Here is a 12650-nt window from a genome sequence, read left to right as displayed (position 1 = left end):
TTTTTTGAAAAAACTTTGTTCACGAACATTATAGATTGGATGAAAATATGAACATTTAATAAAGACACTTTGTGATAAATGTTTTTATTTTGACGGAAAAACGCTCGAAGAAGTAATATATAACAATTATCGTGTTTTTCGAGTGTATGTTGAGGTTTTAGACATTAGGGTTTAGATATTAGGGTTTATAGGTATTAGATATTAGGGTTTAGAAATTTAGGGTTTAGGGTTTAGATTTAGGGTTTAGATTTAGAATTTAGATTGAGTTTTTAACACGAACGGTTTAGAGTTTAGGGTTTAGGGTTTAGGGTAACATATATTGATTAGAAGGATAAATATTACTGTACAAATTTACGTATTGCTACAAGTCTACTAACATCTACGGTAAGATAAAATGTGCTATTAAAGACTGTTGTGCTATCATGTTCTAATCTCCGTCTCAAAAAAGCCCTTGATACTTCGACACCTGTAAATTATGCAAAAATTAGCAAAATGTCAATTTCAACTTAATTAACATCCTGTGACAATGGTCAATTTGGTAAAAATCAAAATGGTGTTGGAATCGATATGAATTCTAATTTTACTCATGTTTCAGCAAGAGAGTCATTAATGTCAACTATACCTAACAATTGAGTCTAGCTGGATTTGAGTCATCAAGAGAGTGTAAATATCAACTATAGCTAGCAATTGTTTCGACAAAATAAGAGTTAATGTCAACTAATTGCACTTATCCAACACAAAACAACATTTTTTTAACCGTAACACTTGCCCGACCCACTCATGTTGTCACTTCTAGCAAAGAAAATGGATTCCCAACAGAAAAAAGAACTCAAATTAGTGTATGATTAACAAAGAGCAATACCATGTCAAGAGAATTAGCTCCGAGTGAAGCAAGTTCGGACTCTCCAGTTACAGCAGAGTCATCTGGAAGCGCCAACTGCTTCCTACAATAGTATTTTCAGACAAAACCACAACACATCGCTTTACTACATTATGAACAAAAACAAATCAGAAATCTATACATTGCAGAATTCTATACATCGCAGATAAAGATGTACACCTCATATCAATCTCATATGATAGATATAGATAAAGTTACATTGCTAACAAAGTCGAAGCACGATTAAAGTAACTGAACTACGATCTATTAAAGGCATATAAATTTACACAGACCTTGATGTGATGATATTGACATTAGAAGCCTTGGTAAGTGCCTATAATCAAACATAGCCAAATCTTAGCAATCAAGCTAAAAGAGGATCAAATAAGACAAACTCAAAAATAATCAAAAAGAAATCGCACAAGATAATAAAGTATTTCGTAATACTTGTATGCCTTGGAAAAACTTATGAATCAGTGAAGGTTGATACTAGATACTATTTACCATATCACTTTAATCAACTACATGATTAAATCTCATTAGAAAAGTGTATTTGTACTCTAAGCATTCATATACAAGCTGAAAATACTCTAAACTTGATGAAAACTACTATAAAGACTTTTAAATTAACTAACGAAAAGAAATAGACATTGAATTCGTATAAAATGCGATAGCAATCACACCTCCAAATTGCTGCAATACCATGAGTCCAACTCCAACCTAAAACACAACTACCATTATTTGAATGCAAAGGGAAAAATAAATTCAGAAGGTTTACGAAATAACAGAAAATACTAGCAGGGAGTGATTTGGCATATTTCATTTAGAACAAATCAAAAGACTACTTTCTGACAGCTGGTCAAGTGTTTCTAGAATCCTGTACAATGAGATGAGCAACACGTTCTAATTATCATTCATGAAGTTATAGATAATATAACCGCAAATTCTATAATTACAACTTTCAACAAATTTTTTTTTTCCATTTTAACTGTTTTAGTGAACTATTTAATTTAATCAGACTACAACATAAGTGAAGAAAATGTTACTTTGATTTCAGCTGCTTCTTTGGAAATTTCTGCGTTCTCTCCCCTGAGTCGCTGTAGAGCAGACTCGCAGCCCTCCCACCTACCAATTTTCAAACAATACTTAAACAATTGCAATACTATCAAGTTAATCAGCACAAAAAAGTATAAAGTCTTGAAATGCAATAGCAATAACAATAGTGTGGTAGCTTGAATTTAAATTAAGTAACAATTATAGTCATACAATGAGAGACGTTTCTGATTCAATGGTAGATCAATAACGTATTAGCTTTCAACACTTACTCGTACAATACAATAGCAGCAAGTTCCATATCAGGCAAACACATAATTTGAAATCTATTTTGGCATAATATGAGTAAGCAAACAGCACATGAGTCTATTTGAGACATCAATACGAATTCCACGTACAAATTAAAAAGAATTAACTTTGAAACCCTAATTACCAGTTCATAAACATCTAATTGGAAGAAATCCACAAATTAATCAACTAAACAGGTGACTAAGAGTGCTCCCATCCATGCCGTCCACACCACCGCCCAGGCCGCCGCCCACCTGGGCGCCGATGGCAGCGGGCAGCCCAGGGGGCCGTCCAGGTCCAGGTCCAAGCGATCGTCCCCCGTTTCGTGTTATTTGGTCAGATTTGTGGACGGTGGGACGGAGTATTAAGCCTTTTTTTTTTCTTTTTTTCTTTTTTTTTAGCTTAAAGCTGGTATCTATATATGTGACTGTATATGTATAGATGGAGATAGATGAGAAGATGAAGATAGAGATATTTTTAATTTATTATTATTGTTTTTTGTTGTGGCCAAAAATATTCTCTTTAATTTTTATTTTATTTTATATTTGTGATATTTGATTAATTCCTAAATTTTTAATTAAATGTAATTTAATACGGAATAATTAATAATAATCAATAATAATTAATTAAATTTTAAATATTATTAATAATAAAAGTATTTTTAATTTAATTAAAATAATTAAATGTGGGTCTCAATTATTGTGAGGAAGGAGTGTCATGGTCGGAAGTGTTTAGTCCTGGGTTTAATCCTGAGAAGGAAGTGCGAAAAAAGTGCTAATGTGGTGCTGATGTGGCGCTGAGGACTAAGCTGGAGACGTGTCTCCATTGGGAGCACTCTAACAGCATCAATTAACCTTGAGAGCTAACTAAATGATACGAACTGAAAGATAATCGAGCATATGAACAGATCTTAAGAACAAAACTATGAGTTTACCTGTCGTAACAATTTTTGATTTAGAACGGAACGATTTGACGAGCACTATTTGCTTCAAATCCATCACCAGCGAAATCGTTAACGATACTTTCTTCAAATCGTTTGGAATATACTTAAACTTAATTGAGTGAATTCATTATCCAGAGATGAAGCCGATCGATTTATTTTTTTACACAGAGTATTCAACTATCGGCTTTTTATTTAGATTGGTTACTTATTTGTTACTTATAACAAAATAAATATTACTCCCCAATTAAATAAATAATTAAAAAATCTTATACTAGCTGTATCAAAATAAACAACACTTGTACCTCACTTCATTTTCCTCACGGTTCTAATCGTGTATATGTTTGCTTTCACTAAAAGATCTGCTACTACACATTTAAAAGCATATACTATATTACCACAATTACAAGCGTGAGCTATGTTAAAAAAAAATTACACGCTTCTAACTGTGTAAATATTTCCACCCACTTATAGGTGTGAGAATTTAATTGTACACGCTTAAAAGCATTAACAATTTTAACTATGTTCATAAGCGTGATGAAACTTTAAAAATAATTCACACTCATGTCAAACGTGAAAAAATAAGCGTGGAGAAACGGCATTTTTGTTGTAGTGACACATTTAGTTGTGAAGTAATCAATCACTTAAAACAGGTTTATGTAATACTGAAAAAGTAACCGGATGCGCGTTCTTCAATCTCTATTAATCCTGCTGCTGCAAATTCATCAAGCTGGAACTTGAAGACATTTCAGTTCCAGCCAATAATTGTTGTTGGCTAAAATTTTGTTACCTTTCAGCTTCCTTGATTCAACGAACAGCAGCAAGATATCGATGTGCCAAACAATTGGACCCTAACTTTGCAGCCTGCACGGCAGATAAATATAAACTTTAAATACCGACAAGATTTAACAAAGACTACAATCATCTTCTCTAAGCACTTGATATACAGTAGCCAGATTAGTCCACTCAAAGTACATGAAAAGAAACTAAGAGCAATGAAAAATACACCATACACATGCAACTACAAAATCATATTTACACACACACACAAAAAAACAGCACAGTTCATATTGGAATAAACGGATAGTTTGGTCCTTTAATATGATGCCTTAAAAACATTTTTCTAAAATGCTGCTCAAGTTTCAACCTGACATCAGATGGCCATGTCATATACCTCAAGTTTCAACCGTCAAGAGCTGGGTAGGTATGGCTGTCAATATATTACCTCCGACATACCCAGCTCCTGACGGGATTGGTGGTGTTGCGTTGTTTATTAGATTTGACTATTTAATTATTTAATATCAAGCAATCACTTTCAAAACACACAAAGAAATTCATCCTAAACTTCATATCAATCAATAGCATATTGATTTTAATGGGTACAAAACCTACAAACAGTAATATATATCTTGCATCCTTACACCGATACTTGTAATTCCGAATTATTGATTTATCACTTACCCCGAAAGGATTATAATAAATGTATGATTGACAGTAGTTTATAGCAAAAGGGTAAGTAGTTTACTGCAACAGAGAAAGACAGGACACAATGAGCACGATTGAGTTTCAGATACCACATGCTTAATGCTAAACATGTTAGTAGCTGTAACAAACATACCTTTATAGGAATTTACTTTCGCGAATTGCTAAACGTGAATTTAGAGGGCTTACTTACATGTGAGGTATGGTGAAAGCCCCGGCTAGGCTCGTAACTAGAAAGAAAACTAAACAAAAAACAATAATACAGTATCTAAAAACGAGCCTAGCCTAAACCGAGACAAAAAAAACCTAAACCATACAAATTATAACCAGAAAAAAAAAAAAAAAAACTAGCATACAACCAACCAAGTCCTAGAGCAGAGACTCAAAAGCAAGAAACAAACCATCGACAACAAACAACTGAAACAAAGCATATGACTCTAATGACAACCCGATAGAAGAGACAATTAAGATTATAGTAACAAACGAGGATCAATGAGATTTCCATTTTAAATGATCCACTCATTTTGTACAACTATTTATGCATATAGTTCAAGTACACATCGCAAGATATCTAGTACACAATGTAGCAACGAATCGTTAATTAGCTAGCCTGCCTGAACAACCCCTACTATTTTTTCAAACCTCGAAATAAAATAGTTCTTGACCTATTTTGCTAGAGCGTAGTTACGAATATCTTCGATGCATAATGGTCGTGAAGAGAAACGATCTAGATACAACCCGTGATGAAAAACCGCAAGTAACTACAAGAGAAAACAATCCAGCAACACACACATACATACTTGAAACGAACCACAACACACGAACTGTATAGTATAAAATTGAGGTCGTTTTACACTAATATTCTAAAGTCTTGAATACACAGACAATGAAGCCCAACCCAAGTTGATCCTCTAATACTTCCTGTAATCTAATAATCTATTTAAGGGAACGGAAAGTGGAGATGACAAAATGAGGTTTTGATCGAGGGGACAAACAAACAAACACCTTAATCAGGGGTAAAATTCCATTAAAAAGTTACCCTAGTGTTAAGCTGAAATGTGGTGTTATAGCTAGATCATTTTGTCTTATGTTCTCTTCTTGATGTACAAAGTGGTTTTGCATTATTAATAACTCGAAATGTTCTAGCAAACTGACACAAAGCTGCTGCTGCTGATGATGATGATGATATCGATCTGGAGTGACACCCAGTTTGCCAAGTGTTGCTAAAGACATACTTATTTCCAATCATTACAAAGCTGTTAAAAGTTTTAAGGAACCCTTAGACCACCTAAAAAACTGACATGTTTAGACCCAAACCCCGTTTTGACCCAACCTAGCTCTCTGCGGGGATTGAGTAGCTTGATTATAAGAACTTTCAATAGGTCAAACATGCTCATGCTAATGCTAAACATGTTAGTAACTGTAGCAAACATACCTTTTAGGAATTTACTTTCGGGAATTGGTGCAGAAAGTGATTTGCCATCAATTGCATCTGTCAAACTACTCACGTCAAAAGCAAATGAATTTTTGGCGATACTCATAGAAGATCACTGTTCTGTATACCTGCATACACCATGAACAACAAAACAAGTGAGAATACGGGTTCTGACTCTTGAGGAAACAAACCATCCATCCACGGGAACCCGTAAAACAACGCTAATTTCTATACATTAGCAGAAATAAGAATGCAAATCAGAAAAATAACACCAATATATTTTACGTATTGGCAGTCATAAACAGGCCGAACAAGGTATGAAGCAGACCATTATATTTGGTCTAAGGAATTGTGAAAACTGTAAGGATACACTTGCAATAAATTTGAGTCCAGAAAACAATTACTACATAAGAATTTGCAGTTCAAAATAAGAAGATTGTAAGATGTAATGATTGTGAAATACCTAGGTGAACAAACACAAGAGCATTCCCTGTCACCACGAGGAACTTCGGTGGTAAAGTAGAGAGTTTAAAGCCCAAGTTGGTCCTCTAATATTGCCTGTAATTCAAGGAAACGATAATTATATATGGATCCTGCTTTGAGCTGTAAAGTGCATGTTTTCCCAACGCTCTTAATATATTTTTTTTAATTCCCTTTTATCTCCGTGCTCATCTCTATACATTTTTACATGCTCAAGAAACTTAAAGCCACTAAATTGACACAAGTGTGATATCCAAAACTCAAGTATCAAAACATCAACATTTTCGGGACCAAGTAAAATCAAACAATGAAAACAATTTTTAACATACCCATCCCCCATTCTGACAAGTTACCAACACACTGCCTGCCCATTTGACTTTTCAATAACATACATACCTGAACATGCCAACAACCCTCCTGATCCTTTTCACTTGTAAAACGAGCATAACTGATTCCTAGTATGGTGGGATTCTTGTCTTGTCTAGCAACAATATCATGTACAAAAAAGCCTTATCAGCACGCACCAATACCGCGGTAGTAGGTCCCCTAAATCGCAGTATATCGAATGAGTTAAACTGATGAAAAATATTTAATTGTGCGCAATCATGAGTAATAAAGAGACACAAGACCGAAAACCTGTGGACCAGGGAAACCACCCTAGTGGCAAGCCCAAAGGCCAGTTAACAACCTTCTGCAACAAGCTAGGAGGTGTATTCCTGCTCAATTCCATACCTAATAACACTGAAAACATCAGATGACAAGTCAACTAACCAAACAATATGTCATAAACATCAGGATTTAAGACACAGACACATATATATATACCATGGAACTTCCTTTTCGACTTCTGGTTAACTGAAGATTTTAGCAGCAGCATATCTCTTATATGTTGAGGTGTAGGCTTCTTTAATCGGCAGATTACTTGATGACCAAGTTAGGGTTTGGCCAGCCCTAATTTGTTTGGGCCGATTTTAGGGTTACTTAGATTAGGGTTTTGCTTAATCCTTTTCTTCTATAAATACTCTCTCATTGTACTTGTAAATTATCACCTCCAAAATTAATAAAATACTCTCTAGTTCCAAAGTGGATGTAGGTTTCACATCGAAACTGAACCACTATAATTCTCGTGTCTTTATTATTTTTCTGTGTTTTATTCTTTTTCGGCTATTGTGTGCGTGTGATTATTTTCGCAGGTTATCTCCTAACAACTGGTATCTAGAGCCAGGTTCTAAACACTAGCCGATTGCATCAGGTCTGTTGCTGCTATTACAGACCGAGTCTGCTGCTGCTGCTGTTACAGATCAGTTCGATCTGCTGCTGCTATTTTTTTAATCTAGGTTAAGCCCTAGCCGTTAATTATAGCAGCCCTAACAGCTGATCCAGACCTGCTGTTCCTTTTTTTTGGTTCTAACAACCGCTGCTCAGGAACCATAGCTGATTACAGCCGTTTACAGGTCAAACCCTAGCCGTCACCAACAGCTGTTGCTGTTACGATTAAGCCCCCTGCAGCAGATCACGGCTGCCGCCATTTTTTTTCTGGTCATCACAGCTGCTACTATTTCACAGGAGTGTTTTCTTTGCTGCTGTCCACTAGATCTAATAAAGCTTTTACAATGGCAGAAGAAGGAAGGATTAAAATCGATAAGTTTGATGGGCAAGATTTTGGGTGGTGGAAGATGCAGGTTGAAGACTTGTTATGTCAGAAGGATCTGATAGATGCTTTGAATGAGAATAAACCAGAAAAATTGAAAGACGATGAATGGAAGACGCTTGACAGGAAAGCCCTAGCTGTTGTCAGGCTCACGCTGACAAAAAGTGTTGCCTTTAACATTGTGAACGAAACCACTACACATGGTTTAATGAAGACCTTAGCAAATATGTATGAGAAGCCGTCTGCTTCTAACAAGGTGTTTTTGATCAGACAGTTGGTAAACACCAGGTTGAAAGAAGGTGCTTCAGTAACAAATCATGTTAATAACTTCAACAATATTATCTCTCGGTTACTGTCAGTTGATATCAAGTTCGATGACGAAGTCAAAGCTCTTCTATTATTATCTTCGTTACCTGAAAGCTGGTCAGGATCAGTCACAGCTATCAGTGGATCTACAGAGTCATCAAAGCTCAAGTTTGAGAGCATTCGTGATTTTATTCTTGGAGAAGATATAAGAAGAAAGAGTTCAGGAGAACCATCAGGAAACTTGCTGAGCACAGAAGAGAGGGGTAGGAGAAAAGGCAGAAGTAACACTACCAGGGGCAGGTCAAAGTCAAGAAGGAGGAGTGTGTCGAGAACGAGGAATGATATTAAATGTTGGAATTGTCAGGAGACTGGACACTTCAGAAACCAGTGCACTAAGCCAGTAACATCATCAAAGCCAAAGGAAGTTAATGCTGCAGTTGCAACAGATGATTATGATAACGTCCTTGTTTGCTGCATTGAGAATACAATTGATGCATGGGTTATGGATTCAGGAGCATCGTTTCATGCTACCCCAAGTCCACATTTGATGAAGAATCTACGAACAGGTAACCTTGGTAAAGTTCGTTTGGCTAATGATCATTTTCTTGACATTACAGGGATTGGAGACTTAGAGTTAACGACCTCTTTGGGCACTAATTGGACCTTGGAAAATGTCCGAGTTATTCCTGGCCTAAAGAAGAAACTAATCTCTGTTGGACAGCTTGATGATCAAGGATATAGTGTGCTATTTGGTGAAGGTCAGTGGAAAGTAATAAAGGGGAACTTAGTAATAGCCAAGGGTAAGAAGAGAGGCACTCTTTATATGGCAGAAGTTCCAGCTAATGAAGTAAATGCAGTTTCCAATGATCGTAGCTTAACCAGTCAGTGGCACCAACGTTTAGGTCACATGAGTGACAAAGGAATAAAAATGCTAGTGTCTAATGGTAAAATTCCTGGTCTAAAGAGAGTTGAATCGGACTTTTGCGAGTCATGTATTCTAGGAAAGAAGAAGAAGGTCACTTTTGCAAAAGCAGGCAGAACTTTAAAGGCTCAGAAGTTGGAGCTAGTACACACGGATGTGTTCGGGCCTACTCATGTTTCTTCATTGGGAGGAGCACGCTATTATGTTACTTTCATTGACGATTCAACACGCAAGGTATGGGTTTACTTTCTTAAAAATAAATCTGATGTATTTGAAGCTTTTAAGAAATGGAAATCTGCTGTTGAATTATCTTGTGATTTGAAGATAAAATGCTTGAAGTCGGATAATGGAGGAGAATACATCAGCACCGAATTCGTTAACTATTGTACTGATCATGGCATTCGGATGATCAAGACGGTTCCAGGTACTCCACAACAAAACGGAGTTGCAGAAAGAATGAATCGTACTTTAAATGAGAGAGCACGTAGCATGAGACTTAATTGTGGGCTACCAAAGACTCTATGGGCTGATGCAGTAAGCACTGCCGCTTATTTGATCAACCGTTCTCCATCAACTCCGCTTGATTTCAAAATACCCGAAGAAGAATGGAGAGGTAAATCAATCAGTTATGAGCATCTAAAAATCTTTGGGTGCAGTGCATATGATATTAATAAAGAAGGTGACAAACTTGATGCAAAAGCAAAGAAGTACGTGTTCATTGGTTATGGGGGAGACGACATGGGTTACAGGTTATGGGATAATAAGGGCAAACATGTTATCAGAAGTAAACATGCCACCTTCAATGAAGCAGAATTGTACAAGGATTTCAACTCAACACTAAAAGAAAAAGAATCAGTTGAATTTGAGGTTGACACAGAGACAACCAGAGAAGATGAAAGGGAAACTCCAGAGGATGAAACTGAAGTTCCAGTGGGAGTTCCTAACAGTGAAAGCTCGGAGTCTGATCACGAGCAGACTTCAGATAGTGGGAGCTCAGAGTCTGATGATGAGCAGACCCCACAGTCCCCGCCACAATCTGACCAGTCCAATTGGGTCAGGAGATCTACACGAGTCACAAGACAGCCAGTTAGGTTTAGTCCAACAGTTAACTATCTTCTTTTAACAGAAAATGGGGAACCAGAAAGTTATTCTGAGGCAATGAAGGTGAAAGATTCGTTCCAGTGGGAGCAGGCTATGAAAAGCGAGATGGAATCTTTATTGAAAAATCAAACTTGGAAGTTGACCAAGTTACCACCAGGAAAAAGGGTCTTACAGAATAAATGGGTTTTCAGAGTCAAGGATGAAGGGGATGGTTCTAAACGATACAAAGCAAGATTAGTTGTCAAAGGATTTCAACAAAAGAAAGGAGTCGATTATGCTGAAATCTTTTCTCCAGTAGTGAAGATGACGACTATCAGATTGGTTCTAAGTATGGTTGCAACCGAGAAGTTACACTTAGAACAGTTGGATGTTAAAACAGCCTTCCTGCATGGCGACATTGAAGAAGACATTTACATGTCTCAACCAGAGGGGTTTCGTGTCAAAGGAAAGGAGAGTCTTGTGTGTAATCTAAAGAGAAGCTTGTATGGTTTGAAACAAGCTCCCAGACAGTGGTACTTGAAATTTGATAATTTCATGGAGAAGACAGGATTCGTGAGAAGTTCTACAGATCATTGCTTTTATTTGAAGAAGTTCAAGAGCTCCTATATTATATTGCTTCTTTATGTCGATGATATGTTAATTGCAGGTTCTGATATGGTTGAAATACGCAATTTGAAGAAGCAATTATCTAGAGAATTTGAAATGAAGGATCTCGGGCCAGCTAAGCAGATTCTCGGTATGAGTATATGCAGGAATAAAGATGGGTCAGTTTCTTTATCTCAAGAAAAGTATATTCGGAAGGTTCTTGAAAAGTTCAGAATGAATGGTGAGTCTACAAAGCCAAGAAATACACCATTGGGAAGTCATCTAAAGCTTTCTAAATATCAGTCTCCTAAAACTGAAGTAGAAAAAGCAAAAATGGCTAAGGTTCCTTATGCATCCGCAGTAGGTAGTTTAATGTACGCTATGGTGTGTACAAGACCTGATATAGCACATGCAGTTGGGATGGTTAGTCGCTTTATGTCAGCTCCAGGGAAAGAACATTGGGAAGCAGTGAAGTGGATACTGCGGTATTTAAAGGGTACTCCCAAAGTTGGGTTATGTTTCAAGGGCAGGGATACTACTCTCAGGGGTTATTCTGATGCAGATCTGGGTAGATGCAATAATACCTTCAAGAGCACCACCGGGTATGTATTCACTATAGGAGGAACAGCAGTGAGTTGGATGTCTGGGCTTCAAAAGAGCGTGGCTCTATCTACTACTGAAGCAGAATACATGGCCTTGACTGAAGCCAGTAAAGAACTAGTGTGGTTGAAGACATTCATGAAAGAACTGGGCAGCAAACAGACAGAATTTGTCTTATATTGTGATAATGAGAGCGCAATCAAGTTAGCAAAAAATCCAGTCTATCATGCTAAGACGAAGCACATTGGCATGAAGTATCACTTTATCAGAGAACGGATAAGCAAGGGAACATTTAATCTGGAGAGCATTCCAGGTTCAAAGAATCCAGCAGATATGTTCACCAAACCAGTAACGCTAGATAAGTTGAAGTTGTGCATAGCTTCAACTGGCCTTCAGGAACATTTAAGAGAAGGCAGGAACTAGAGAGAGAAGAGATGAGTTGAGTCTTACATTACAAGAGTGCAGATCGATGATATTCGAAGCCTCCAAGTGGGAGATTGTTGAGGTGTAGGCTTCTTTAATCGGCAGATTACTTGATGACCAAGTTAGGGTTTGGCCAGCCCTAATTTGTTTGGGCCGATTTTAGGGTTACTTAGATTAGGGTTTTTCTTAATCCTTTTCTTCTATAAATACTCTCTCATTGTACTTGTAAATTATCACCTCCAAAATTAATAAAATACTCTCTAGTTTCAAAGTGGATGTAGGTTTCACATCGAAACTGAATCAATATAATTCTCGTGTCTTTATTATTTTTCTGTGTTTTATTCTTTTTCGGCTATTGTGTGTGTGTGATTATTTTCGCATGTTATCTCCTAACATTATATTCTCGGCTACATGTTGCAAGCAGTGAGCCTGAACCAGATGTGTAATGACACACTTTTTAACTTCGGAGCCATGACCCAATATACATTTAGACCTTAATTCAGA

At 36.7% G+C, this 12650-nt stretch overlaps 1 protein-coding gene and 1 long non-coding RNA gene across 2 annotated transcripts; both read right to left on the bottom strand.

Annotated features, from left to right (window-relative positions):
• Nucleotides 1-439: 439 nt before the first annotated feature.
• Nucleotides 440-3297, bottom strand: LOC139860560 (uncharacterized). The gene is made up of 6 exons (XM_071849310.1): nucleotides 3156-3297; nucleotides 1927-2005; nucleotides 1564-1600; nucleotides 1174-1214; nucleotides 863-944; nucleotides 440-466 (listed from the first exon to the last, which is right to left on the bottom strand). Exons 1-6 carry the CDS (start codon nucleotides 3217-3219, stop codon nucleotides 440-442), a joined length of 330 nt encoding a protein of 109 aa, XP_071705411.1. The 5' UTR covers nucleotides 3220-3297.
• A 469-nt stretch (nucleotides 3298-3766) lies between these two features.
• Nucleotides 3767-7078, bottom strand: LOC139857216 (uncharacterized). Its single transcript, XR_011762393.1, has 4 exons — nucleotides 6955-7078; nucleotides 6542-6636; nucleotides 6079-6206; nucleotides 3767-4025 (listed from the first exon to the last, which is right to left on the bottom strand). It is a non-coding gene; the product is annotated as an uncharacterized lncRNA (long non-coding RNA).
• Nucleotides 7079-12650: the final 5572 nt, after the last annotated feature.

The sequence above is a fragment of the Rutidosis leptorrhynchoides genome, chromosome 7, assembly GCF_046630445.1.
Source record: "Rutidosis leptorrhynchoides isolate AG116_Rl617_1_P2 chromosome 7, CSIRO_AGI_Rlap_v1, whole genome shotgun sequence".
Lineage (NCBI taxonomy): Eukaryota > Viridiplantae > Streptophyta > Magnoliopsida > Asterales > Asteraceae > Rutidosis > Rutidosis leptorrhynchoides.
This window is presented reverse-complemented; position numbering and strand designations above follow the sequence as displayed.

What these genes read in the sequence shown, in the direction of transcription:
- LOC139860560 (XM_071849310.1), bottom strand. Translation starts at nt 3,219, where the DNA reads ATGGATTTGAAGCAAATAGTGCTCGTCAAATCGTTCCGTTCTAAATCA. An exon ending in AAGAAGCAGCTGAAATCAAA is followed by an intron (nt 1,601 to 1,926) that starts GTAACATTTTCT and finishes GTTGTGTTTTAG; the next exon opens with GTTGGAGTTGGACTCATGGT. An exon ending in GAGCTAATTCTCTTGACATG is followed by an intron (nt 467 to 862) that starts GTATTGCTCTTT and finishes CATAATTTACAG; the next exon opens with GTGTCGAAGTATCAAGGGCT.